The sequence below is a fragment of the Malaya genurostris genome, chromosome 1, assembly GCF_030247185.1.
Source record: "Malaya genurostris strain Urasoe2022 chromosome 1, Malgen_1.1, whole genome shotgun sequence".
NCBI classification, from domain to species: Eukaryota; Metazoa; Arthropoda; class Insecta; order Diptera; family Culicidae; genus Malaya; species Malaya genurostris.
This window is the reverse complement of record NC_080570.1, coordinates 45,830,639-45,856,400: the sequence shown is the minus strand read 5'-3', so window position 1 is coordinate 45,856,400 and position 25,762 is coordinate 45,830,639. Positions and strand designations below refer to the sequence as shown.

The 25,762-nt window shown below is 43.0% G+C and overlaps 1 protein-coding gene across 2 annotated transcripts in view; it reads left to right on the top strand.

Moving 5' to 3' along the window:
- The window catches only part of LOC131438512 (uncharacterized), a 50,540-nt gene extending 25,719 nt beyond the window's left edge, over positions 1 to 24,821 (top strand). The window contains exons 2-8 of one of the 2 annotated variants that reach the window (XM_058608612.1): positions 1,606 to 6,033; positions 10,393 to 11,746; positions 11,810 to 12,115; positions 12,172 to 12,437; positions 20,502 to 20,694; positions 20,778 to 21,060; positions 21,131 to 24,821. In XM_058608612.1, coding sequence (XP_058464595.1) covers positions 2,158 to 6,033; positions 10,393 to 11,746; positions 11,810 to 12,115; positions 12,172 to 12,437; positions 20,502 to 20,694; positions 20,778 to 21,060; positions 21,131 to 21,323 — 6,471 coding nt within the window. In that variant the 5' untranslated portion in view covers positions 1,606 to 2,157 and the 3' untranslated portion in view covers positions 21,324 to 24,821. Of the gene's footprint in view, positions 1 to 1,605; positions 6,034 to 10,392; positions 11,747 to 11,809; positions 12,116 to 12,171; positions 12,438 to 20,498; positions 20,695 to 20,777; positions 21,061 to 21,130 lie in introns of both variants that reach the window. The other variant, XM_058608604.1, reaches the window with a different exon arrangement.
- Positions 24,822 to 25,762: the final 941 nt, after the last annotated feature.

Genomic DNA, 25,762 nt, shown 5'->3' with positions numbered 1-25,762 from the left:
CAAAGTGACAAGTGTACATTTGAAGAATTCTAGAAGGATTTTGTTCTATCCCACTAAAACCCAACTTTTAGAGAATACCGCATATGTTGTTAGAAGAAATGGCTTCTACGGGAGGAGAGTTGTTACATAATTAATTCATTTTCAACTTTATACTTTTTTCTAGGTTCAAATAGTATTGGAATAAACAAGATATCGTCAGTCCACGAACGGTCCAAAGGAGCTAGTTCTCCTCGAAGAGCTAGTGAACTGAAGTTCTTCATTGAAGAGTGATACTTCTTTATTCAAAAGAAATGAAAGTAATCGAATTCTTCGAGTATGTATACAAAAAAGTTGCATCTTTTGGAACGTTTGCTGGTTTAAGGAATCTGGTAGAAGTTTGAAAATATATGGGACATTCCAGATAATATCAGCCACATACTCGAAGAATTCGATTACTTAAAAAGACTGATTCAGTGGTAGTCTTGCAAAAGTTTGAATAGTTCGAAAAATAATTGTTTTAATTTTGATTGCAAGCCTTTAAATTTAATTTTTCATTATTAGACTTAAAAATGCCTGATGATATTTCTGGCAACCTACAAAACACCAACAATAATCGAATTTGATGTGAAAGCTGCGCTTAAGAACATTATTGGAAAAAGTATGAAGTAAGAATAAAATATGCTGAATTTTGAGAAAATTGCAAGAATTTTGATCCATTCCTTCGTGAAATGCAAGACTGATCACTTACATCATTGTTAGCCAGATATGTTTCTTGTTTTAATCCTATTGTTACATCGAAGTTACTGGCGAAGTAACAGTCAAATAAATATGGAATACGTAGACCTGGATGGTACTGTTAGTTCAAAAGATGAACGTTTGGACAAACTGTGGATGAGATTTTTAAACGTAGTTCCAAGGAGAAAAATACTTCATTTCTCAACTCTCGATGTTCTTTTGAACATGGGATTCCTACTTAAACTTGAATGAGAGAAATATTAAAAATGAAATACTGAACATACGCTATTTGGACCAGTTCTAAAAACCGGGTAAAAACCGAGAAATTGAAACCGCTAATTCACTTGCCACCCTGCAATAAGATTTTTACTTTAACAAATGACTCATCTGAGATGGAACTGGCACATTTTGATGAAATGTTATTAAAGAAACTGCCGTAGATTGGAGCAGGATTCTTGAATGTATGTATTCTAATTTGATTCTCAGATTCACACAGGTGTGGCTTTTGGCACATTTCGACGAGTTTTCAGCAAATCAGTAGCATGGCGCCTGGTTTCGTTCCGCACCAAGCGGACAACAGCGAAAGATGATAATCCCCTTTTTGGTTCTAACCGCAAATCCCCGGTTTCCCTCGCGGTACAACAGAAAGTGCTTGGTATCAAAATAGTGCGCGAGAAAACACGCGTGCACTGTAGCTAAAACGTAACGGGCCACATGTTGGAAATAGTCGCTCTAGCATTTATTGGCAGTTTTAGTTTTGTTCGAAAACACACAGAATATGTATAAATATGATGTAACTACTTCATACGTTGCTCCAACCTTTCCGTTTTGTCGTCGAATCCGCATCGTTTCTCATCGCACTTCTTTTCGTCTTTTCTTGTTTATTTTTAGCACTTCTAGTTTTGAGAAGACCACAACCGATACGAGGACCGCCGCTTAAGTGGAGAAGTTTTCGGGAGCTCCCAATTTTGGAGTCAAAGTGCGTACGGAATAACCCATTAGCCAGCCGCCCCTTGACCGACGCTACCCAAGCCAGTTGTTGTGTCGTACATGAACCGATAAGTTGGAGAGCAACAAGCATCTTCTGTCGTCGCCAGTTCAGCCAGTTCAGCCCTTTACTGGTTGGCACTGTGTTGTTATTTATTTCTCGTGGATGATGCGCAAACGAATTAAGTAACGACGGCTCGCGACCACAAGTGTGTGTTTGTGTGTGTGTGACGGATATTGTGTTGCTAGACTTGTACCGCCAGCGTAGAAAGGCCTCCGGGGATAGGAACAACATTAGTGGAAGCAAACCGCATATGAGAAATGATTGCTACCGATATGACTAAGCGGGCAAATGTGCTCGTTTAAATGGATCGAGTTTGGAGAATCAATTAGGAAACCAAATAAATAATCGCTACTTCGAGGCGTCGTTGGGGAGCAAAGTACAACCGCAGCAATATGTCTTCATCGGCCAATGGTGAAATAGCCAACGGTGGTAGAATGAATACTGATGACATGTACGCAAATTTGCCGTGCCATGAGCGAATGCGGAACGGTGCCGGTGGCGTCGATAGCGACGAGGGTAGTGGTCTAACGCCAAATGTAGCTTCCACTGCGGACAATGGGTGCGCCTCGGGGGGATTTACCGTCGATCAGCAGCCAGCTGTGGAAAATAACAATAAAATCCAAAACAATTTGGCCATGAACAGTAGGGATAGTTTATATGCGACACCGCTGAAAAGGTCCGAACGGCCTAAACTGCTGCAGCAGGGGGCAACCCCCAAGGGACGTCCGCCAATCGCAACACCAGTGACGCGTGCCATCGGTCATGCCAATATGGATGATCATTTGAACAATAGCAATGGAAGTGGATCGTCGCTGACGACAGCGGATCGTGACGTGAAAATCATCAATGCAGAGTTGGAAGACCGACGCATACGAGATTTCCTGAAAGACACCACTCAAATGCATAAAAAAATCGAACTAAACAAGGAGTATCAAACATCGAATTTTTCCTACTTGGCAAGGAAGGAACATTTCGTAAATTTGGTGCATCAAAATGTGCTGAACGATTCACTGCACGGTGGCGGCAGTGCTACTGCTGCTGCTGCTCAGTCCGACAGTCTCGATCAATCGCTGCTGCTGGGCTATAAGACTTTAGCTAATGAAGAAGAAGGTAAGAACTTAGATTTAGATGTCAATGAATCATTGGACGAGCTGGAAGTGAAATGCAACGAGAAGTTAGAAATGCTCACTAATCTGCACCGGAACCGATCGACCGAAAGAAGTCAAGAGGACAACGAACAGTTGGACATGGATCAACCGCCACCGACATTGGTTCCGCCGCCTGACAAAAAATTATCCCTAAATAGTCAACCCGTCAATGGTAAAACATCGAATCAAAATAACATCGGTGGAAACGCAAGAATGCAAGACGCAGCAATAAGCGCCTATCTGAATCGAGAATGGGTTTTGAAAAAGATTGCCATGTGCCTGGAACAGCGAGCTTCTAAGAAACCAATTCCAGTCCCACCGGGTGCGGACCCGGCAGATCGTGTGCCATCCTCAACGTCTGGTTTCTTTCCTCGAGCCACCTCTACCCATCAAGCAGCACCCAATAGAGCCGTAGATTTGCCGTCGTTGGGCTATCTGGTCCTAGGATCGAATGGTTCTGGGAAAACTTCTATTTGTAATGACATCATCGAAGGCAGTGCCGGCACCAAAGGTATGCTTAACAGAAGACTGCTGGCGTGTTACTTCGTAAATTCGCAAAATCCAGAGTGTCACAGTCTCAGTATGTTTATTCGAAGTATTATTCTTCAAATTCTAAGTCACTCGAGTTTCGGTTGTAGTACGGCACCACCGGTTGGTACTACGCCTAACATCACAGCCAACTCAAACGATCTCACCAATAATGAACCGAAAGAACCATCGGTCATTGGAAGTAACGATGCTCTGCCGGAGGCTGATCAGCAGCAATTTGCTGCCGACAGAAGTCCAAGTAAAGAAGCTGAAGAAAAAGTTGCCGGCTACGATAAGGAACTGGAAGACGTGATTCTTTCGGAAATAAAACTAAACGAACGAGTAGCGGAGTTTTGCTCCAAAAAGAAAGTGTGCCGTCAGCAATCGGAACCAGTGGAAAGTTTGAGTCGCGATAAAGAGTTGTCCAACTATCCGTACACCACACATCCGCCGCTGTTGAAGAACGTGTCGGGAAAGGAAAGTTCCGAGAATAGAAACAACAACATTCTAAGTCCCGGTAAGGCAAAAGCTTCGAAAATTCCGGTTGCTATTGGAAGCAGTATTCGGTCGCCAACGAAGGTAGTCCTTCCGAAGGAAAGTCCCAAATCGGAAAACGGAGAGGAGGAGGAACTGTTAGATGGTGCCGGTGACTGCATCGCAGATATTTCCGATATTAAACTAGATGACGAAATAGCACGGGAAATCAGCGAAGACGTTACAGTGGAAATAAAAGAAACGGAAGAAATCGTTGAACAAACGGTAGAAAATATCAAAACAGAACCTTCGAAGCCGACGACAGAACCTAAACCAGTCATCGAACCACCGGCAGTAGACGGAAACATTCCTCCGCCGTTGCCGAAATCGAAAAATTGTCGACAAATCATAGCCGATGGGTATTACGAGATGTTGCTTAGTAATCCGGACATTTTCGAGTCGATCACCGTTGACAGTATCGAGAAAAATCCCGATGACTGTTTCAAAAAAGCAATATTGTTTCCGCTGTTGGAACTGAATCCACCGAAGAATGCCCTATTGCTGTTAATCGACTCGATCGATGAAAACTACATCCAGGACGGCAATTTGATCTCGACGTTGAAGGGAAAGCAAATCACCAAGAGTCGAAACATTGCCGAGCTGCTGTCGAATCACATTCACTTGATGCCGAAATGGTTGTTCATGGTTTGTACGGCCAAGAAGCAGAACAAAAACATTACCAAGCTGTTTACCGGTTTCAAAAAGCTAACGCTAGACGACTTGCGCAAAAGTCATGTCGTCAAGGACGTGCAGCAGTATATCATCAATAGACTGAACACCGATTTCCGTGGTATTAATTTGACCAAAGATATTATCGAAAGTCTGAATCAGCTTTACATCAAGTCGAACGGTTGTCTGCTGTATTTGTTTAAAGTGCTGACGGGAATCAAGGAGAATTTCTTTACGTTCCGGGAGATCAAACTGATTCCGTGCACGTTGAATGGGCTTTATCTGTACATCTGTCAGAAATCTTTCAACAAAAAACAGTACAACAAAATACGACCTATTCTGAATATTTTGCTGGTGTGCAACAATTACGTTGATAAGTACTTTCTCTACAATTGCCTGCGCACCCACAACTACACGCTGGACATGGAGGAATTCGAAAAACGGCTTGATCTCATGCGTAACATAGTGGAGTACAGTCCCCGTAATCCGTACGCTCTGAAAATATTTCACAATTCCTTCTGTGACTGGTTGATAGATGTGAAATTTTCGACCAAAAAGTTTCTGTGTGATCTCAACGAGGGCCATGTCATGGTGTCGATGTACTATACCATGGTTGCCGATCAACTGTGTCCGAATAAACTACGACTTTATCTGTATCATCTGATTAAAACTGGCGAGTACCTAACGAACAAAAACATCAATCTCGATTTGCTGCTCATTCTACTGGAAACGAAATCAAATCTCAGCGATTGTTTCTACACGAACCTACTGAACTGCTGTGCTCTCTGCGAAGACGAGTGCAAAAACGACGTCAACCTGGCCTTGAGAACGCGTGTTATGCTGGAACGCTATTTGAATGCCGAACTGAACGAAGAATTTATCGGTTTTCTGAACGATTTTTTTAAACCGAACCTACCGACCGATTGCAAGGTTCTGAAGCTGTTAATCGAAACGGGCATCAACAATGCCGATACGGTCCTGTCGTGCGAATCGTCTGCCATCAACTCACCGGTGTTATCCGATCGATCACAGAACATTGACTCGGAACTGGCGGAGCTGCTGATATCGAGTGAGAAAAGTTGTCAGCTGGAGTTACAGAAATCGATCAATTTGGTTGATATTCAATGCGGTGTCGCCGGATTGGGTCCGACCGTCGGTTGCAATACCAGTTCGGCTCCCCTAGTGGGAGATAACTTCGATGGTCATGATGGAGATCGTTGTGAAAGTGCAATTGTTGGTGATGGAAGTGCCATCGGTGATTCCAAGTCGGACATCCAGAATGACCGGGTGCAGTACGATATGTTTGATTCCGAGCTGCACAAAGGAAAAGCTTTGATCCACATACTGGCCAACGAAGGTAACCACACACTATTGGAGAGGGCGTTAAATGTGAGTATTGATTTATTAGTTAAGAACGATTCCATAAAAAGTTTAGCTGGTCATCTTCACTTCACATTAAACAAATTTCAACGAAACTTTAACACGTCTTTAATATGAAGAACTATTTTTTTACACGGATGGAATCTCATTAATAATATCAAATGCTGTACTCGTACCTAACAGCTATAATCCTGGGGTGTCCTTTTCTGTATCAAGCATACGTCTCCATATAACTCGGTCCATGGCTGCTCGTCGCCAGCCACTCAAGGCACGGATGCCTCGAAGATAACCGTCCACTTGATCGATCCACCTTGCTCACTGCGCTCCTCTTCTTCTTGTCGCAGTCGGATTAGATTAAAGGACTATTTTCACTGGGCTGTCGTCCGACATCGTTATGACATGCCCAGCCCATCGTAGACGTTCGGCTTTAGCTGTCCGTACGATGGGTGGTTTCCCTAGCAGCTGTTGCAATTCGTGATTCAGACGCCGTCTCCACTTTCCGTTCTCCATCTGCACTTCGCCATAGATGGTCCTCGGCTCCTTTTCTTCGGAAAACACTAAGGGCGCGTTGGTCCTCTGCCAACATAGTCCAGGTCTCGTGGCCATAGAGAACATCCGGTCTAATGAGCGTTTTGTAGATGGTCAACTTCGTGTGGTGGCGTACTTTTCTCGATCGAAGGGGTTTTCTAAGTCCAAAGTACGCACGATTTCCTACCGAAATACGCCTCTGAATTTCTTTGCTGGTATCATTTCCTAAAAATAGGAAACTGTACAACATCACCGTTTGCTGTGAGTTCTGGAGTACCTCAAGGAAGTCACTAAGGACCGTATATATTTTTACTCTACCTTAATGATCTGCACTTCTTACTGAAATGTTTCAAACTATCATTTGCGGATGACTTTAAACTCTACCATCTGATCAAAGAACAAGAAGATGCACACTTTTTGCAAGCTCAATTGAGTACATTCGTGGAATGGTGTCACTCCAACACGATGGTATTAAACGCCTCTGGATGCTCCGTCATATCATTTTCCCGCAGGCACTCAGTAATAAGATATGACTACATCTTTCGCAAAATGCGTGAATCGTTCGAGACTTATGAGTTATTCTTGATGATAAACTTAATTTTAAGAATCACATTGACTACGTGATTTCGAAGGCATCGAAACTCTTAGAAACGTCTACAAGGCTGTTTTCATCGCTGGTTTAATATAATCACATATTGATTGCCCTGATCTGATGGTCAACTTTGACTTCCATCGTCGCAATCTTCGTTCACATCCATTTTTACGAATCTCTCGTGCTAGAACTAAATACGGATATAATGAACCGTTTCTCTGTATGTGTCGTTTATTTAACAGTTTCTCGCAAGTCTTTGATTTTCATCTCTCGCGTAATGCGACAAAACGCTTATTCAATGATTCCTTAATTATCCAGTAAATAAATGTTCACCATCTTCATTGGAAACTAATCAGATTCGCCGAAACTAACCCATTCGTCCTGCCCCTCATTTTCCTCGTCTTCCACCATCTTTTTGATCACTAATTAGATCTACATGCCGGTTCTGATCCCGTCGTTCGTCCACGCTCACTCACTGCTCCCTCAACTAACCTTCTTCTTCCATCTTCATATCCACTTTTCTCTTCATTCAAGGAAGCTGCTCTGTAATGCTGTAATATTGTGTTATCAACTAGTTATAGGGTTAGTGGTTTAGCTTAAACTGTTAGTTTTCATTGTAAGTTTTAAACGTAAATGAATCTGTTAGATCATTGTAATCTGTTGATACAAAAGATGAGGAGGTTTTATGCCTGCTGGAGAGAGAGATGGCTATATTTCATCTCCTTCGGGCTTTTCACTGCTCCCCAAATAAATGAATAAATAAAGCATTATCGGCGGTCACCAGTGAGCCCAAATACACGAACTCGTCAACGTCTATCAATATTCGTGATGTGAGGTGTAGTGTTTCTTCTCTAGAGCCCCTTCCTCTCATGTATTTTGTTTTTGATGCATATATGGCCAGTCCGATACGCCTAGCTTCAGCTTTCAGTTCGATGTATGTTTCCGTCATCTTCTCAAGGTTACGTGTCACAATATCAATATCATCAGCGAAACCAAAAAGTTGTATGGACTTTCGGAAGATCGTGCCACTCGTGTCGATTGTTGCTCTTCGAATCACACCAAAGCAATATTGAACAAAATACAAGAGATTCCATCTCCTTGCCGTAGCCCTGTTCGAGATTCGAAGGGACCCGAGAGTGTCCCAGATACTCGTACTGCTTTGACCAATCGCGTCAGTTCATCCGGAAAACCGTATCCGTACACTATCTGCCATAGTTGTTCTCGATCGATTGTGTCGTATGCCGCTTTGAAGTCAATGAATAGGTGATGCGTGGGTAAGTTGTATTCACGACACTTCTGGAGTACCTGTCTTATCGCGAATATGTGATCCGTAGTGGCGCGGGCTCCAGTAAATCCCGCTTGGTACGGCCCTACGAATTCCTTAGCTATTGGTGATAGACGATGACAAAGGATTTGGGAGAGTACCTTGTAGGCGGCGTTGAGCAATGTGATTGCGCGGTAATTGCAACAATCTAGCTTATCACCCTTTTTGTAGACGGGACATAACACTCCATCCATCCATTCCTGCGGTAGAATCTCCTCCTCCCAAGTCTTAGAAATCATCCCGTGCAGCGCTCTAGCCAGTGCCTCTCCTCCATGTTTGAGTAACTCGCCTGGCTACTGGTCATTCTTAACCGCTTCGCGTTCTTCAGCTTACCGATCTCCTCATTTATCTCCGACAGATCAGGTGCTGGAAATCTCTCGTCGGCTGAGCGTGCACTCAGATTGATTCCTATGCCGTTCTCTGTATCTCGTGCTTCGCCATTCAGATACTCGTCATAGTACTGCTTCGACCTGTCGGTCACATCGCGTTCTTTCGTGAGAAGGTTACCACAGGTATCTCTGCACATTTCGGTCTGTGGCGTGTAACCTTTACGTGAGCGGTTCACCTTCTCAAAGAAATTCCGTGTGTCATTTGCGCGGCACAGCTTCGCAATTTAGGTTTTCCTGGTGGCGCTTTTTCCTCCGGAAAACCGTGTTCTGTCTGTTCCGCGCCTGTCTGTATCGTTCCTCGTTCGCTCTCGTGCGATGTGGCAGCATCCTCGCCCTTGCTGCATTCTTGTCTTCGACCAACTGCTCACATTCGCCGTCAAACCAGTCATTTCCTCGTTTCGATAACCTCCTACCTATTACGGATGCAGCAGTGCAACTTACGGTGTACCTTATACTCCTCCAGCCGTCTTCAAGAGTCGCCGCGCCAAACTGCTCTAGTTCCCGTTTGATGCGCCTGTTCCTCGGCTGTACGAACGCTACGTAGCTGCTCGAGATTAAATCCCGGCGTTCCTGTGCGACGAGTATTGTGCACCATCGATAGTTTTGAGCGCATACAAACCGGGACAAGACAGTGGTCAGAATCAATGTTAACATTGTGGTAAGTGAGGACATTGATGACGTCGGAGAAGAATCGCCCGTCGATGAGAACGTGGTCGATTTGATTTTCCGTATGTTGATCAGGTGATCTCCAGGTGGATTTGTGGATATCTTTGCGGGGGAAGAAAGTGCTTCGAACTACCATTCCACGGGAGGACATTGTCGTTTGTTGCCTCAAGCAGGCTCTCCAGCCCAATCACAGGCCTGTACATTGCCTCCTGGCCTACCAGAGCATTCATGTCGCCGATGACAAGTTTTGCATCCCGCCGTGGACAGCTGTGGTAGATTCGTTCCAGCTGCTCGTAAAATGCTTTCTTCTCGTCATCAGATCTCATCTCATATGGACAGTGCACGTTTATGATGCTATCCTTGATCTTCAATACGCACGGTCCTTGATCTTCAATACGCACATCCTATCACTGATTGGCTGCCACCCAAGCACGCGTAGGCGCATCTTGCCAAACACTATAAATCCCGTACCTAGAACCCAGGTTGTTCCACAGCTCTGGTAGAAGGTAGCCGCTTGATGCACACTTTTCCACACCTTCGGTCCCGTCCAACAAAGTTCCTGCAATGCTAAGACATCGAAGTCGCGGATTTGAAGCTCATCATACAGCATTCGGATTCGACGAAAATTGCTTTCCCTGGAGAAATCTTTTCAGGTTTGGAAATAGATAATATTCGCTGGGGGCTCGGTTTGGAGAATACAGGGGATGGTGGAATTTTCTTACAAAATAGCTCGTTTTCAAAAATCCGTCCGTGCAAAGCAAACGGTTTGTCGTTCTGAAGATGTGTACAAAGGCTTACTACTGTTCTGTTTCAGGAATTGTTCTTAATTCATTGATGTTTATAATATCGAATGTTTTCCTTTCACACAGGCCTGCAAGGACCCGATTGATTTGGAAATCGAAGATCTGAATGGTCAAACGGCGCTGAATATTGCCGCCCGGAATGGTCACATCGATATCGTGAAGCTACTGTTGCACTACAAACAGCCCCTGAATGACGGTACCGGGCGTTTCCGGAAAATCAACGTAAACCACGCGGATCGTGATGGGTGGACACCGTTGCGATCGGCTTCCTGGGGTGGTCACACGGATGTGGTAAAGCTGTTGATCGAGAGCGGTGCTTGTGCGATCGATCGAGCCGACAAAGAGGGTCGAACTGCACTGCGGGCAGCCGCTTGGAGCGGAAATGAAGATATAGTGAAGATACTGATTGAGGCCGGAGCAAATGTTAACTCGATTGACAAGCAAGGACGGACATCGCTAATAGCGGCCTCGTACATGGGACATTATGACATCGTGGAGATTTTGCTGGAAAACGGGGCGGATGTGAATCATACCGATCTGGACGGAAGAAATGCTCTGTGCGTGGCTGCTCTCTGCGGTAGTTCCGGTTATAGTAAGGTAATATCTACCTTATTGGAATATGGAGCAAATACCGATCAGACGGACAACGAAGGAATGTCACCGTTGTTGGTAAGTTCGTTCGAGGGAAACTCGGAAATCTGTGAACTACTGTTAGAAAATGGAGCAGACCCGGATATGGCTGATCATATGGGCAGAACGCCGCTGTGGGCGGCATGTACTTCTGGACATGCACACGTCGTCAAACTGCTTTTGTTTTGGGGTTGTGGCATAGATTGTATGGACTCGGAAGGACGCACTGTTCTTAGTGTGGCTGCAGCCCAGGGTAATCTGGAAACCGTTCGTCAGTTGTTGGACCGTGGATTGGACGAGACTCATCGGGATAATGCAGGCTGGACCCCACTACATTACGCTGCATTTGAAGGTTATGCTGATATTTGTATCCAACTGCTTGAGTCCGGGGCAAAAATAGACGAATGTGATAATGAGGGTAAAGCTGCTCTGCATCTAGCTGCCCAGGAAGGTCACAATGCAGTTCTAGAAGCTATCCTGAACGTACATCGGCCTTGTATTGACCAACGCGCGCATGATGGAAAGACGGCATTCCGATTGGCTTGCCTGGAGGGCCACTTCGAATGCGTTCAGTCGCTCCTCAAGTTTGGGTGCGATATCAATTCAAAGGATGCCGATTCGCGTACAACTTTGTACATTTTGGCACTAGAAAATAAGCTTAAGGTTGTAAAGTTCCTCTTGGAATATTCGCACGCGGACGTAAACATTCCGGACGGTGAGGGACGTACGGCACTGCATGTGGCTTCCTGGCAGGGACATGCCGAAATGGTGAAACTACTTATCACATTGGGTAAGTATTTTATTGTCATTGCCATCTTTCCGGAGTTCACAGAAATGTGCCACAATTGTTTAGGTAATGCCGACGTGAATGCTATGGATCTCGAGTCGCGAACTCCTCTACACTCCTGTGCTTGGCAGGGTAACCATGAAGTGATGCAGCTGCTGCTATACTATGGCGCCATTCCGGATCATGCTTGCAAGCAAGGGGCGACCGCATTAGGGATATCCGCCCAGGAAGGACACGAAAAGTGTGTAACATATTTGCTCAAATACGGCGCTAATCCTTTCAAATCTGATCATTGTGGTCGAACACCAATCAAATTGGCGGCCAAATCGAATCGAAACAACGTACTAAGAATACTGGAGAACTACACCAAAAGTAGGAGTTTTTGTTTTGTTTTTCAACTGACTAACCTTACAATGCTTTGCTTGCAGACGATCTGGACGGTGGGAAAATGGGTCACCAGAACTTGAATTTGAAATCCCCCGACGAGCTACCGCCGTCATCCGCAATTCACAACCCGTCACCTTCGGGACCGTTTCCGAATCCGGGCCTGTTGATGCCGAACAACTCGCTGGGCGGTGCAACGAACTCGACGCAGAATAGCAACTTTTACGAAAACACAATGCAATCCGACAACAGCAGCCTACAGAAACGGAAGAGCGTCATTTCTAGTCAATCTACTGGTAGCAGTAACGAGGTAAGTGCGATTGATTTTGTCACGTGAGGTACGATATATGAGCTCTTAAGGAGGTTCATCTGTTTAAAATTTTAGAAATATTGATTTTTTCAGCATGTTTTGCATATTTGACATATGACTAACGCTGTCATTAATCAATTTTCATGAATTCATGTTTCGCAGATTAAATGTGAGTCTACAGGATAAAGTTCTCTTGTGTTCTTAAACTGTAAACGCGGTATTCTCGAAACTATGTTTATAAATTTGTGGGCAGGATTGAAAAAGTACCAACCTTCAAAATGACACTAGCTTACTTTACTTTACCTAAATGGTGCACATTCCGTCTTGTACTTGTAGGATACTCGATCTTGAGCCGCCGTTCTCCATCTTCGATTGCGCACAGCCAGCGAGTGCGAGGTCTACCCCGCAGTCGACGACCTTTCCCAGGTTCTCTGCTGAATATCACGTAGGCCTCTTCTGGCATTCTTGCTACATATCCAGTCCACTGTAGTCTGCCGTGTTTTATAAGCCTTCCAATGTCCGTATCTGTGTAAACTTGGTACAGCTCATGATGCGTCTGCGCCATTCTCCATTCTCTTCTTTGCCGCCGGATATTGAGCGTAGATTTTTCTCTCAAACACGTCAAGTACTCGAACATCTGTTTCTATCAACGATCATGCTTCGTGGCCGTATAGGACAGCAGGTAGTATCAACGACTTGTATAGAGCAAGTGTTGTGCGTGTTTGCAAGCTACGAGACTTCAGCTGGTTACGGAGCCCGTAGAAAGCACTATTAGCAGCTGCAACACGCCTTTTTACCTCGCGGCTAATATCATTATAGCATGTCACTAGTGTTCCCAGATATATGAACTCGTCAACATCCTCGTATAGTACCCCATCAATCTCCACCTCGGGTCCTACACAGTTTGGGTTGCCTCGTTCTCTACCAGCCACCATAGGTACTTTGTCTTGGTAGAGTTTATCGTCAACCCTATTCTCGCAGCTTCTTGCTTGAAGGGCACAAAAGTCTCTTCCACAGCTCTACGATCTACACCAATAATATCTATGTCGTCCACAAAACCAAGAAACATGTGAGACTTATTGATGATGGTTCCGTTTCTTTGCACGCCGGATCTTCGTATAACTCCGAGCGCTATATTGAACAACATATTTGAGAGCGCGTCGCCCTGCTTCAATAAATCTAACGTCACGAAGGCATCGGATGTCGTACCTGCTATCTTGGACGCTTGATTTTGATCCATCGAGCGTCGCACGAATCAGTCTAATAGCTTCGTCGGGAAGCCATGTTCTAACAATTCGTTACGTTTCACTGAGTCGTAAGCTGCTTTGAAATCTACAAACAGATGAGTCCGCAAGTTGTACTCCCGAAACTTATCGAGAGTTTGTCGCAAGGTGAACATCTGTTCCGTCGTTGAACGTCCTTCTCGAAAACCGCATTGGTATTCGTCGACAAAGGATTCTACCAATGGACGTAGTCTGCTGAACACAACTCCAGAATGTACCTTGTAAGCGGTATTGAGGAGTGTTATGCCTCGACAGTTTTTACAATAAAGTTGGTGACCCTTTTCGTAGATATGGCATATCCAGCCAGTCCGAAGGCATTTCTTCTCCTTCCTAGATCATTCCAGTTACTTGGTAGAGTGCGTAGTACAGCCGCTCGCTTTCGACTTTGAGAAGTTCAGCCCGTCCTTCCCAGCGGCCTCTCCATTTTTAAGCTGTCTAACCGCTTTTCGTATTTCGTCTAGCGTGGGTGGGTCCACATCTTGTCTATCATCCTCAATCACCATTCTGTTCGTGCTCTCTTCCGTTGATTGTTTATGACACTAAAAAGCAAAGCCTTGGTATTACATTCCTGTAGTGAAATTTGACCTTTTGTTTCAACAGACCTCGCAGCCGATTCGGAGTTTACAGAACCATTGCATGGCTAGTGCTACGATTCTACTGGCACTACGAATCCTTCCAGGTCGGGGCTCGAACCTAAGACAACTGGTTTGTAAGACCAGCGCCCTATGCATTGAACCGCCAACCCGGGTCCTTGGAAACGGTTCAGAATATATAAAAACCTACCTGACAATGTCTTCGGAATTTAATTGAGAATATTCTGTGAAATTTGCAGAATGATTCATTGAGTTTAGCGGTCGTGTTGTATTTTTTACTGACTGAAGAACTGCTGAAAATTGGAACGCTCTCCAATGCATACCTCTACTTGTTCATCGAATATCTCGGCTTTGAAGGCTTGTATCATAGATCTAGCGTGACAAAGCCTAGATAATTTTATTAGATGCGATTAGTACATAAAAACATATATGTCATCGCGATAAAAATCTTGTATTTTTCTGTGAAACAAAGTCAGTTTCAATGCATCCGCCATTTTTTTCGCTTTGGTTTCCTGATAGCATTCTGAAAAAGGAGAGAAAAATAAAATTGGCTCGACAAGGCTGCCAAACACACAAACGTTTCATTATATATAAACACATTTTTTGTTTCATTCAATCTTTGTGAAAGTTGAATATTTTTTCACTGTCTTTTGGAATCCATGTAATGTCCAACCCATACGATAGATTTATGTGATAAAACTTCTTATCAAAATAATAAAATGTATGCTGGCAACCCGGTACAGTTTGCTCATATACGAGAGAGTACAAGAGAAATACGATGCACAAAGGGAATTGAGCGAGCTACGTGGTCGATTTAAAATCCAACACACGACTCTCTGTCCTCAGCCCTTAATTCTTCAGATCTATCTAGTCCAGTGAAGATAGGTGCTTGCTATGAAATATGGGGTTACACATTCTCTTGCCGAAGAAAGGAGAAACAGTGCTATGGGTGAACGTTTTTCGCTCTCTTTAATTCTCATTAATGGACAGTAATTCCAATGAAAAAACAAAGCTCAAAAGCGACATAGTTCATAAAACAGATATGTTTATGTATATCACGCGCCGTGAAGCATGTATATTCATCTTCACTCCTTCGTTCATCCAAACCCTGTTTACCCATCGTGTATTTTCCATAAAATATCCAATAGATATAGTAAAAATCGGCAATACACGCGAGCTGGGAACAGCTTTCATCGTGATGGGTGATATGCAGAGGCGCGTGATCGGTTGGTGGCCGATCGACGAACGAATGTGCAGGTTGAGGATCAAGGGCCGTTTCTTCAACTTTAGCACAATCAACGTGCACAGCCCTCACTCCGGAAGCACTGATGATGACAAGAACGCATTTTACGCGCAGCTCGAACGTGAGTACGACTGTTGCCCAAGCCACGATGTCAAGATTATCATAGGAGATCTAAACGCTCAGGTAGGCCAGGAGGAGTAGTTCAGACTGACGATTGGAAAGTTCAGCGCCTACCAGCTGACAAACGAAAACGGCTTACGACTAATCGATTTTGCCGCCTCCAAGAACATGGCCATTCGTAGCACCTTCTTCCAACATAGCCTCCATTATTGTTACACCTGGAGATCACGATAGCAGACGGAATCGCAAATCGACCACGTTCTGATTGATGGAAGGCACTTCTCCGACATTATCGACGTCAGGACCTCTCGTGGCGCTAACGTCGACTCTGACCACTATCTGGTAATGATGAAACTGCGTCCAAAACTCTCCGTCATCAACAATGCACGGTACCAACTACCGTCACGGTACAACATAGAGCGATTGAAGCAACCGGATGTCGCCTCAGCATACGCGCAGAATCTCGAGGCAGCGTTGCCAGACGAGGGCGAGCTCGATGTGGCTCCCCTAGAAGACTGCTGGAGTACAGTAGAAGCAGCCATAAACAATGCAGCCGAGTGCACCGTCGGGTACGTGGAACGGAGTCGACGGAACGAATGGTTCGACGAAGAGTGCAGAGTGGTTTTGGAGGAGAAGAACGCAGCGCGGGCGGTAATGCTGCAACATGGAACCCGGCAGAACGTGGAACGATACAAACAGAAGCGGAAAGAGCAGACCCGCATCTTTCGGGAGAAAAAACGCCACCTGGAAGAAGCGGAGTGCTAGGAAATGGAACTGCTGTACCGCTCTCAAGAAACACGGAAATTCTACAAGAAGCTCAACAAATCCCGCCTTAAGAGGACGGGAGCCTCTTAACGAATGGACGTGAGGTGATTAAAAGGTGGAAGCAGCACTTCGATGAGTACCTGAACGGCGCGGAGAATGTAGGCATGGGGGTTCAAGATGACGGGAGGAACGACTACGTCAGTGCAGCAGAAGACGGAAATGATCTGGTAAGGATGGCATCGCAGCTGAACTCATCAAGATGGGCCCAGAAAAGTTGGCCATGTGTTTGCACCGATTAATAGTCAGGATCTGGGAAACCGAACAGCTACCGGAGGAGTGGAAGGAAGGGGTAATTTGCCCCATTCACAAGAAAAACGACCATTTGGAATGTGAGAACTTCCGAGCGATCACAATTTTCAATGCCGCCTACAATATGTTATTCCAGATTATCTTGCGTCGCCTATAACCTAAAAGGAATGAATTTGTGGGAAGTTAACAAGCCGGCTTCGTCGATGGCCGATCGACAACGGACCAGATCTTCACCGTGCGGCAAATCCTCCAAAAATGCCGTGAATACCAGGCCCCAACGCATCACCTGTTCATCGACTTCAAGGCAGCATTCGATAGTATCGATCGCATAGAACTATGGACAATTATGGACGAGAACAACTTTTCTGGGAAGTTGACTAGAATGATCAAAGCGACGATGGACGGTGTGCAAAACTGCGTAAGGATCTTGGGTGAACTATCCAGTTCATTCGGATCTCGCCGAGGACTGCGACAAGGTGACGGACTCTCATGCCTACTATTCAACATCGCCTTGGAAGGAGTAATGCGACGAGCCGGGCTTAACAGCCGGGATACGATTTTCACGAAATCCAGTCAATTTGTGTGCATCGCGGATGACATGGACATTATCGCGAGAAACTTTGGAACGGTGGCAGAGTTGTACACACGCCTGAAACGCGAAGCAGCAAAGGTTGGACTGGTGGTGAATGCGTCGAAAACAAAGTACAAGCTAGTAGGCGGAACTGAGCACGACAGGATTCGTCTAAGAAGTAATGTCACGATAGACGGGGATACCTTCGAGGTAGTGGAAGAATTTGTTTACCTCGGATCCTTACTAACGGCTGACAACAATGTGAGTCGTGAAATACGAAGACGCAGTGGAAGTCGTGCCCACTACGGGCTCCAAAGGAATCTGCGGTCAAAAAAGATTCACCCCCACACGAAATGTACCATGTACAAAACGCTTATAAGACCGGTGATCCTCTACGGACACGAAGCATGAATCATGCTCGAGGAGGACCTGCAAGCACTTGGTGTTTTCGAGCGACAAGTGCTAAGGACGATCTTCGGCGGTGTGCAGGAGAACGGCGTGTGGGTGAAGAATGAACCACGAGCTCGCTTCACTCTACAGCGAACCCAGCATCCAGAAGGTGACCAAAGCCGGAAGAATGCGGTGGGCAGGGCATGTTGCAAGAATGCCGGACAACAACCCTGCTAAACTGGTGTTAGGAACAAAAAGGAAAAAAACAAGCATTTTACCACGGATAACAGATATACTGGCTCGAAAAACACTTTTCAAAATCCTGTGTAAATTTCAAATTTGCTATACGTTAGAAACACTGCTGCCACCTGCTCGACTATTCGCCGCGATCTTTCAAGACGTTCCTCTACATTACAGAATAATAACGAAATTATTCTGCATGTTATAGAAATATTTCAACTGTAACAATGCTATCATCTATCACACGATTTCCCTAAATGTAAAGACAACTTTTTTTCATGTCGCATAAGTCACACGAGAATTCGATCGGAACAAAACAGAAACAAACTTGTCATTTTAACCAACAGCAAAACAAAATATAGCTTGAAGTGAATGTTGCACTCAATACTGTGTCTCATGTGAAAGCGGCACACAAATCGAGGTGGTTGTCGAAACTGGTGACATCTGCAAGTGTTCGCCACGCTGAAGAAGCAAATTTTACACATAGTTCATATATGAGCCTGTATATCTGTTTTCTGTGATTTTACTATGCCTGCAATGATTTGTAGATGTTTCATTGAAAAAAAGGCGGGTGGGTAATGTCAGAGACATAACTGCATGTCGTGAATACGAAAACAACTGACATGTTCCTTAACACTTGCGAATATCAATTGTATGAATTATGCACGCATTCCCCTTTTTCACATTTTTCGCAAAAACAAAGAAAGCTTCACTTGATCTCGATTACTGTGAATTTCACACAGCGAAAAGTGCACAAATCTAAGCAAACTATTCTTGATTTGCAGTAAACTGAGGATATTTCCCTACGATTTGCAAACAACAAATCCTAATAGTTCTTTAGAAAACTTTTAGAGCCATTAGAACGGCTGATATTGTGCAATGCTCTCCACCGTTGTTTTTTTTCCCAATGCTAATGACTGGCAGCTGTGACGTAATCGCTCTTGTCGAAAGCGTGCAGACGACACAAAACACATCTGCTCGCAGTGGCGATACAATCCAAACTGATTGAATTTTTGTTAAGAGATTTCCTTTTATGTGATCTCGTTTGTAGCTTTTTCACTAATGGGCGGTCCTAACGGCTATAAAATTAGCCGCATACAGAATTTTATTGTCGATTATTTCATTTCGGATTTGCATAATTTATTGAAAGAAACTATCAATATGCTGTAGGGATTCGTTTCCAGCATTCAGAAGAGTCAAATTGCGTAGTTCTCTACGACATTAAACTCTAAAACATTTTTTGCAAAAAAAGGCTTCACTTGATCTCGATTACTGTGAATTTCACACAGCGAAAAGTGCACAAATCTAAGCAAACTATTCTTGATTTGCAGTAAACTGAGGATATTTCCCTACGATTTGCGAACAACAAATCCTAATAGTTCTTTCGAAAACTTTTAGAGCCATTAGAACGGCTGATATTGTGCTATGCTCTCCACCGTTGTTTTTTTTCCAATGCTAATGACTGGCAGCTGTGACGTAATCGCTCTTGTCGAAAGCGTGCAGACGACACAAAACACATCTGCTCGCAGTGGCGATAAAATCCAAACTGATTCAAGTTTTGTTGAGAGGCTTGTTTCTACCTGATTTCGTTTGTAGCTTTTTCACTAATGGGCGGTCCTAACGGCTATAAAAATAGCCGCATACAGAATTTTATTGTCGATTATTTCATTTCGGATTTGCATAATTTATTGAAAGAAATTATTAATATGCTGTAGGGATTCGGTTCTAGCATTCACACACACACGTCGCTGCTGGTTGATGATTCCACTCCCACGACGTCTGCTTCCATCGAACGCACGAAAAGAAATGATCGATTTTCGACCACGGTTCCCCTTTTATACGCATTCAGTTGAAGATATGTGCCTGACTACCTCAAAATCGTCGTCCTTGCGCGAAAAACCCAAGCAAAAGTAAGGTGTTTTCCGCGTTGTTTTCAAATTTTAAGAAAACTTAATTTTTGAGTTGTTTGTGGTTATCGCACACTGTTCAAAATATTATCCTGAATTCCTGATCATATTTTTGATGAAATGGTGAAAGAATTATGTTGCTACCATTAATACAAGTCGAGATATTCACGATTAAGTTCTGCCCATTCTTCCATATGGCGAATTTTGAAAAGGCGCCCCATAGTAAAGTAAGTCGTATTCACGACAAAAAATCATTTGATTGCAAATCATGTCGATTAAATTGTTTTTAATGTCTTCGAACGGTTGATTCGCTACATTGAACTGACGAATCCAAATCACTGCATTTCGTCAATTCGTCTGTAAACGAGAATGGAACATTTAATTTGTATTCGTTCAAATACACGTATCGTTTGAACCTAAACTGGCATGTGTTTCTGCCGAAAATTGTATTCAGACAGTAATAACCGTATGCTTTTGTCTATGCTTAAAATTGCGTTAGGCATTTGTTCAAACGGACCAAGTGTTCTGGAAGCCTATGAGATGGATTGTTCGAATTCTACCAAAAACTATCCTTATTCGCCTAAATTAGTTAAATTAGAAACGTTATAATCAGAACGAAATTTTTCTTATGCCATTCCAGCAGGCGCCAATGTCTTTCACGCAGCAGCTACAGAAGCACTCGCGTCATCATAACTCAAAATCACACCACATTGTACAGCAGCAGCATCAACCGCACAATCAAGTTACGACCGGTAACGCTAGCAGCACCAGGTACGGTGGTTCCAAAAAGCACGCCCAAATTCTACCGAACGTCGAGGAGTACCAGGCAAATATAGGTATGCATGAACATTTCATACTGTTGTACGACGAAGTAGTAACGAATGGATTGGTGCTCTTTTCGCTTTTGTTTCTCTGGCAGCCTCCAACATTCGAATGAATCCGAACGACGCCGATCTGTTTGATTTGGGCTGCATGTCGCCACTGTACGCAACACCACCGCACTCACCTAGCAGTGACATAAGTTCACCGGGACAAAATCAACCGCCGTCGTCGCTGGCCCAGTTGGGTAAGCAGTTTGAGGAAATGAACATCAGTCTTTCGAATAACAGTACCATCATGAATCCCTCTGATAATCACTTCGCTCGGGATACTCACATGAGAATTATTCTGGGAAACAATCAAAAGGAGCAATCACAGGGAGGGTAAGTTCAGTAGATCTATCGATTGATATCTGTCAGGCTTGGTTTGATGGGTTTTCTCTTTCATCCCTAGAAAATCATCCAAACGCAGTGGCATTGCAACGAATCCTGCTATGCGTCTGATACGTAACCGGATCGACTCGGCAGCCCAGCTAATTCGACGAACGAACAATATACTCAGTAGTGGAGGGGGTAGCGGCCAAGGCTCGTCTAGCATCGGCGTTAAGTCCGGTACGTTTCAGTGGCGAAAGGAGAGTCAAATGTAAACAGTAGAAGACAAACAAATACACAGGGAGTATAACAGAACTACCTACACCGGTCAGAGTAACTGGCGATTGAACGCCTATTGCGCGCTATTGTTTTTAATTTCTCAAAGTATTTCTCCTAGACGATAACTGGGCTACAATCTACCAGTTTGAAAAAAACATATAGGACTGTAATAGACAAAAAAAAACATGCTAAACAATCAATAATTGGCTGGTTGCTAAACACGGGAAGCAAAATCAACAATTGTAGTGCACCAACGTTTAGAATCTTAGCCAGATGCACCAATCTCGTTATGAAAAGAAACACTGCTCGTAGCGCGTAAAAAAAAACCGTTAATGCGTAGTAGATCTCGATGAACACTAGTTTTGTTTCGCCGGTTGTGAACGATATTTTCAGTTGGGAGGTTTTGTACGTTAATCCTCGAATCGAGATTTGGAACGATAATCAGTGCCAATAAGTTTTCGACGCGAACTAGTCCTACTTCAACCTTGTTTTTTACTTTTTGTCGTGCTCTTCTATGAGCTACCCAAAACTAAGTCGTTATCTGCTTTGACTTGATCGTAAAAAAATAGGTAGTGATCATTGCCAAAGTTGGCATGACAACACTTTGGGCAATCTTACATTTATTGAGGTTCACTCGTTACCTAAAAATGCGGAGATGCACTTTAGTTGATTTTTGTCAGGTTTCGACCCAAAATTATGTAGCGGCTAGTAAGAGTGTATATCTTAAGAGAATTCTTCTATTTAGCTAGTGTCAGTATTAATTTACTTCGCATCGTGTGCAGATCGCTGTTTGGTCTCACAATTTGGCTCTTTTGAGGATCATTGAATCGATTCCCAATCACTATTATATACTTCTTCCTCTAAAGTAAGCGAATCTATAACACTTCTAATTAGCGCAAACATTATTTTTGTTGTATTTTGGGCCTCGCGTGCATCACCAAAAGTGTGAGTGTTGCTATTTTATTCGTTTTTTCTCTGAAGTGCCTTTCCTCAATACTCCGACAAAAACATAAGTCGAATTACTGTAAGTTTCGATTTTTGGTAAAAACCACAAGGATCAGCCCCATGGGGTTGTTCGAGCTATTTATGTGGAACAAGGCAACCAAAATTTCTAATGATCGATGGCGCACTTGCACGAAGTCTCCTTCGATTGATCTATTACACGCGGTTTTTTTATATGCGTTTGTTACGCGGCTTTTTTTACGAGGATTTCCGAAGCTAAGGGGTTTTTTATGCGGATTCCCGAGTGTCTTGAGAACCAACATCTAACACGCAAACCCAGACTCTGTTTACTTTGATTGGTGTTTGTCCTGTATCCGTAGAAATTACATCAATAGCCCAAATATATGCAATTATACCTGCGTGCATACTAGCGTAACGGATAATCGATATTTGAGCTTTTCTTCGCCAAGCTTGTATTCAAGTGTTTTTCAAGCATGCAGTTATTTTTATAGCGTTCTCTACCATTATTACCATTTTGCGATTTCGGTAATTAATCGAGTTCATCTTATTTGAACTGGAAATTAGTCTTAAGCACCTAAAATTTACCCAGGGATACTTGCAAATTTCTCAGGTGAAAATAATGACACAAAGCATTTCATCCAAACTCGCATGACACAATATCAAAGCAAACCAATTAAAGCTTCAAATTGTTTTATAGCGCTTTGTGTCTTGTTGCTTAGCAGCTACCTTCCTCTGACATGTTAATGTTACACGTGATACTAAAACGTTGGCTATAATTTCGCTCATATTTATAGATTCGCGTGCTTCCCTACAGCGTTGCTTCTGCATCAATTGACCAATAAGAGCGATGCTGTCCACCTGATCGCTTACTTCTTCAACTATCGTCTCCGTGAAATCCAAAAATCCAAGTCAGAATAGTGTCTTAGATTTTTAGCTGACAAAATAGGACAATGCTCGCCAGTAATCAAAATTTCAATCATTTATAATTGAAAATACGTGGCTTGATACATTCAAAACAAATCTTAGAAATACTTCCAATCTAAAGGTGAAAAATATGAATAATTGATACAAAATTGACAGAGCTTGTGAGTGTCCGAAACCTGACCACATTTCTACGAGTATTTTTTCTTGAGTTTCTAAATTGCACCGCTATATAGAGAACAAAGATGAATCAACTGTATGAAAGCATTGGACATGCTGTCAGAATGATAAGAACAAAAGAAAAAAAATTCACTCAAAATTGTAGCTCTTAAAGAGTCAACAAAGAAACGAACAAATTTTGGATAATCTTGAAAACTCCACTTTCAACGTCATTTCTAATTTCGAACTATGTTTTTTTTTGTTTGTTTGTAGTTCATCGTGATAAAATAACAAATCTTTCTCTTTAGAAGAATCTAAATTCGAGATCTGTTATTTCTTATATGTATTATCTAAACCCGAAAATGATCAGATTCCACTTCTTCTACACTGCTGCCCATTTAGTGGGCGGGAATCATTTCTCTAAACCTAGAACAATTTTATACAGGCCTATCGTCAACTCGCGTCATACAGCGATAATTCCGACATTTAAATTTCTTTTTACTGTACACCTACCTAGTGAACTCGCTGCAGTTGTGGTATTTGATAACGAAAAACAAAAAAAATGTTAGAAATCAACAGTTAATATGTATTAAAATACACTACCTAAGAGTAATAAAAAAACACAGCTCTAATAATACAGTAAAAGATAAGAAAAAGGTGAGCAATCGGCAGTAAACAGCAGCAAAACATAAACGCATGAAAGCAAAAGAAAAAAAACATTCGATGGCAAATTTTCGTATATAACTGAGGAAACACTTAGGTATATGATATACAACACAACCAACATGTACAAGCAAAAGCAAAATGAAGCATTTAATTTTAGAGATTGAATTCCAGTAATCGGATAAAACTTGTGTAAGTTATACCATAGTAGCGTGTACGAAAGAATGGAGTTTACCGACTGGGAGAGAAAGTTTTCGTTTTCTTTATGCGTGTGAATTATTTAGGTACCGTTTTTTTCCTCTGTTCGGAAATGAAAGAACAAAAACTACTCATACAAGCTTGTGTACCCAATTCGATTAGTTTATCTAACACATCTAGTCTTTATTTTAGGCATATTTACACATAATCAATATATTTTGTACAAAATTTAAATATAATTTTCGCTTTCCGCGTGTGTGCGATGTGATTCAGGACACGTTCCGCAGAGATACTCTGTGCTGTGTCCGTCATAACGAAGGATTCGCTTAGAATCCATTATTTTCGTAAGCAATTATTTATTTCGCATTTATTTGTCTTACCCTGAAAATGGAGCTGCAAACAGTACGGACGAAATATAAGCATTTCGATACTAATCAAGTGAGGCGTATTTAATAAGTTACGTCTTATTCCAATATTATGTACGTCATCGTTCTTTTGTTTGTTTTCTTTGGCACAATGTACTTTAGGCCAAGAAGAGAAAAGTAGTGAGCGAAAATAATGTAGGCAATAAAAATCGTACAATGGAAAAAGGAATCTCGCATTTCTAGTTTGATGACTATAACCATAACCGAAAGTTCCACGCATGAAAGATGCTCTATGACGTCCCAAGCTTGAAACTTCGAATACAACTGTGTTTCGCAAGCGTCTAAATGCATGAAGAAAGGAAATGAGTGGCCGATAAAAAAAGGTCAATGTACAGTAAAATGACCAGGAAAGTGTTTCTGCAATCGTTCAAACATGTCAATTCGAGATGTTGCTAAAAAGTTCGAGGTGTAAGTCAGTCGATTTTGAGCAGAAAACCGTAAAGAGTGCTGGGTTATATGTTGACAAGATGCAAAGGTCTCAGACCGGAATGAAGAGCAAACCATCACTTCGAAAATCCGCACCCGGAAACTTTACACGAAGCTATTCACCAAATCATATTGCATCGTGATGGATTACGAAGCTTACCTCAAAGTTGATTACCGTCAACTTCCTGGGTTTATATATTTTGATGCCAAGACTATGTTTGATGTTCCGGATAGAGGAAATTATTAAAATTTACATAAAAAGTACCTAATCTGGCAGGCAATTTGCGGATGTGGTGAAATAAGCGCTTCCTTCATGACTTCGCGCGGATTGGCGGTTTAATACATAGGGCGCTGCTCTTACAAGCCAGTTGTCATATATTCGAACCCCGACCTGGAAGGATTCTTAGTGTCAGTAGGATCGTAGTACTGACCATGGAATGATTCTGTACGTCATGAATCGGTTGCGAAATCTGATGAAATAGAATGGTCAAATTTCAAGGAAGAAATGTAATACCGGGATTTTGCTCATGACTTCCGGAAAAATCAAAGGGGCCGCCAAAGATGGTATACAACACTTTCCGTTCAAAAACACCCAGTGCACGTTGATCCTCCGCAAGCATTGTCCAGGACTCGTGCCCGTAGATGATAACCGGTTTAATCAGCGTTTTGTAGATAGTTAA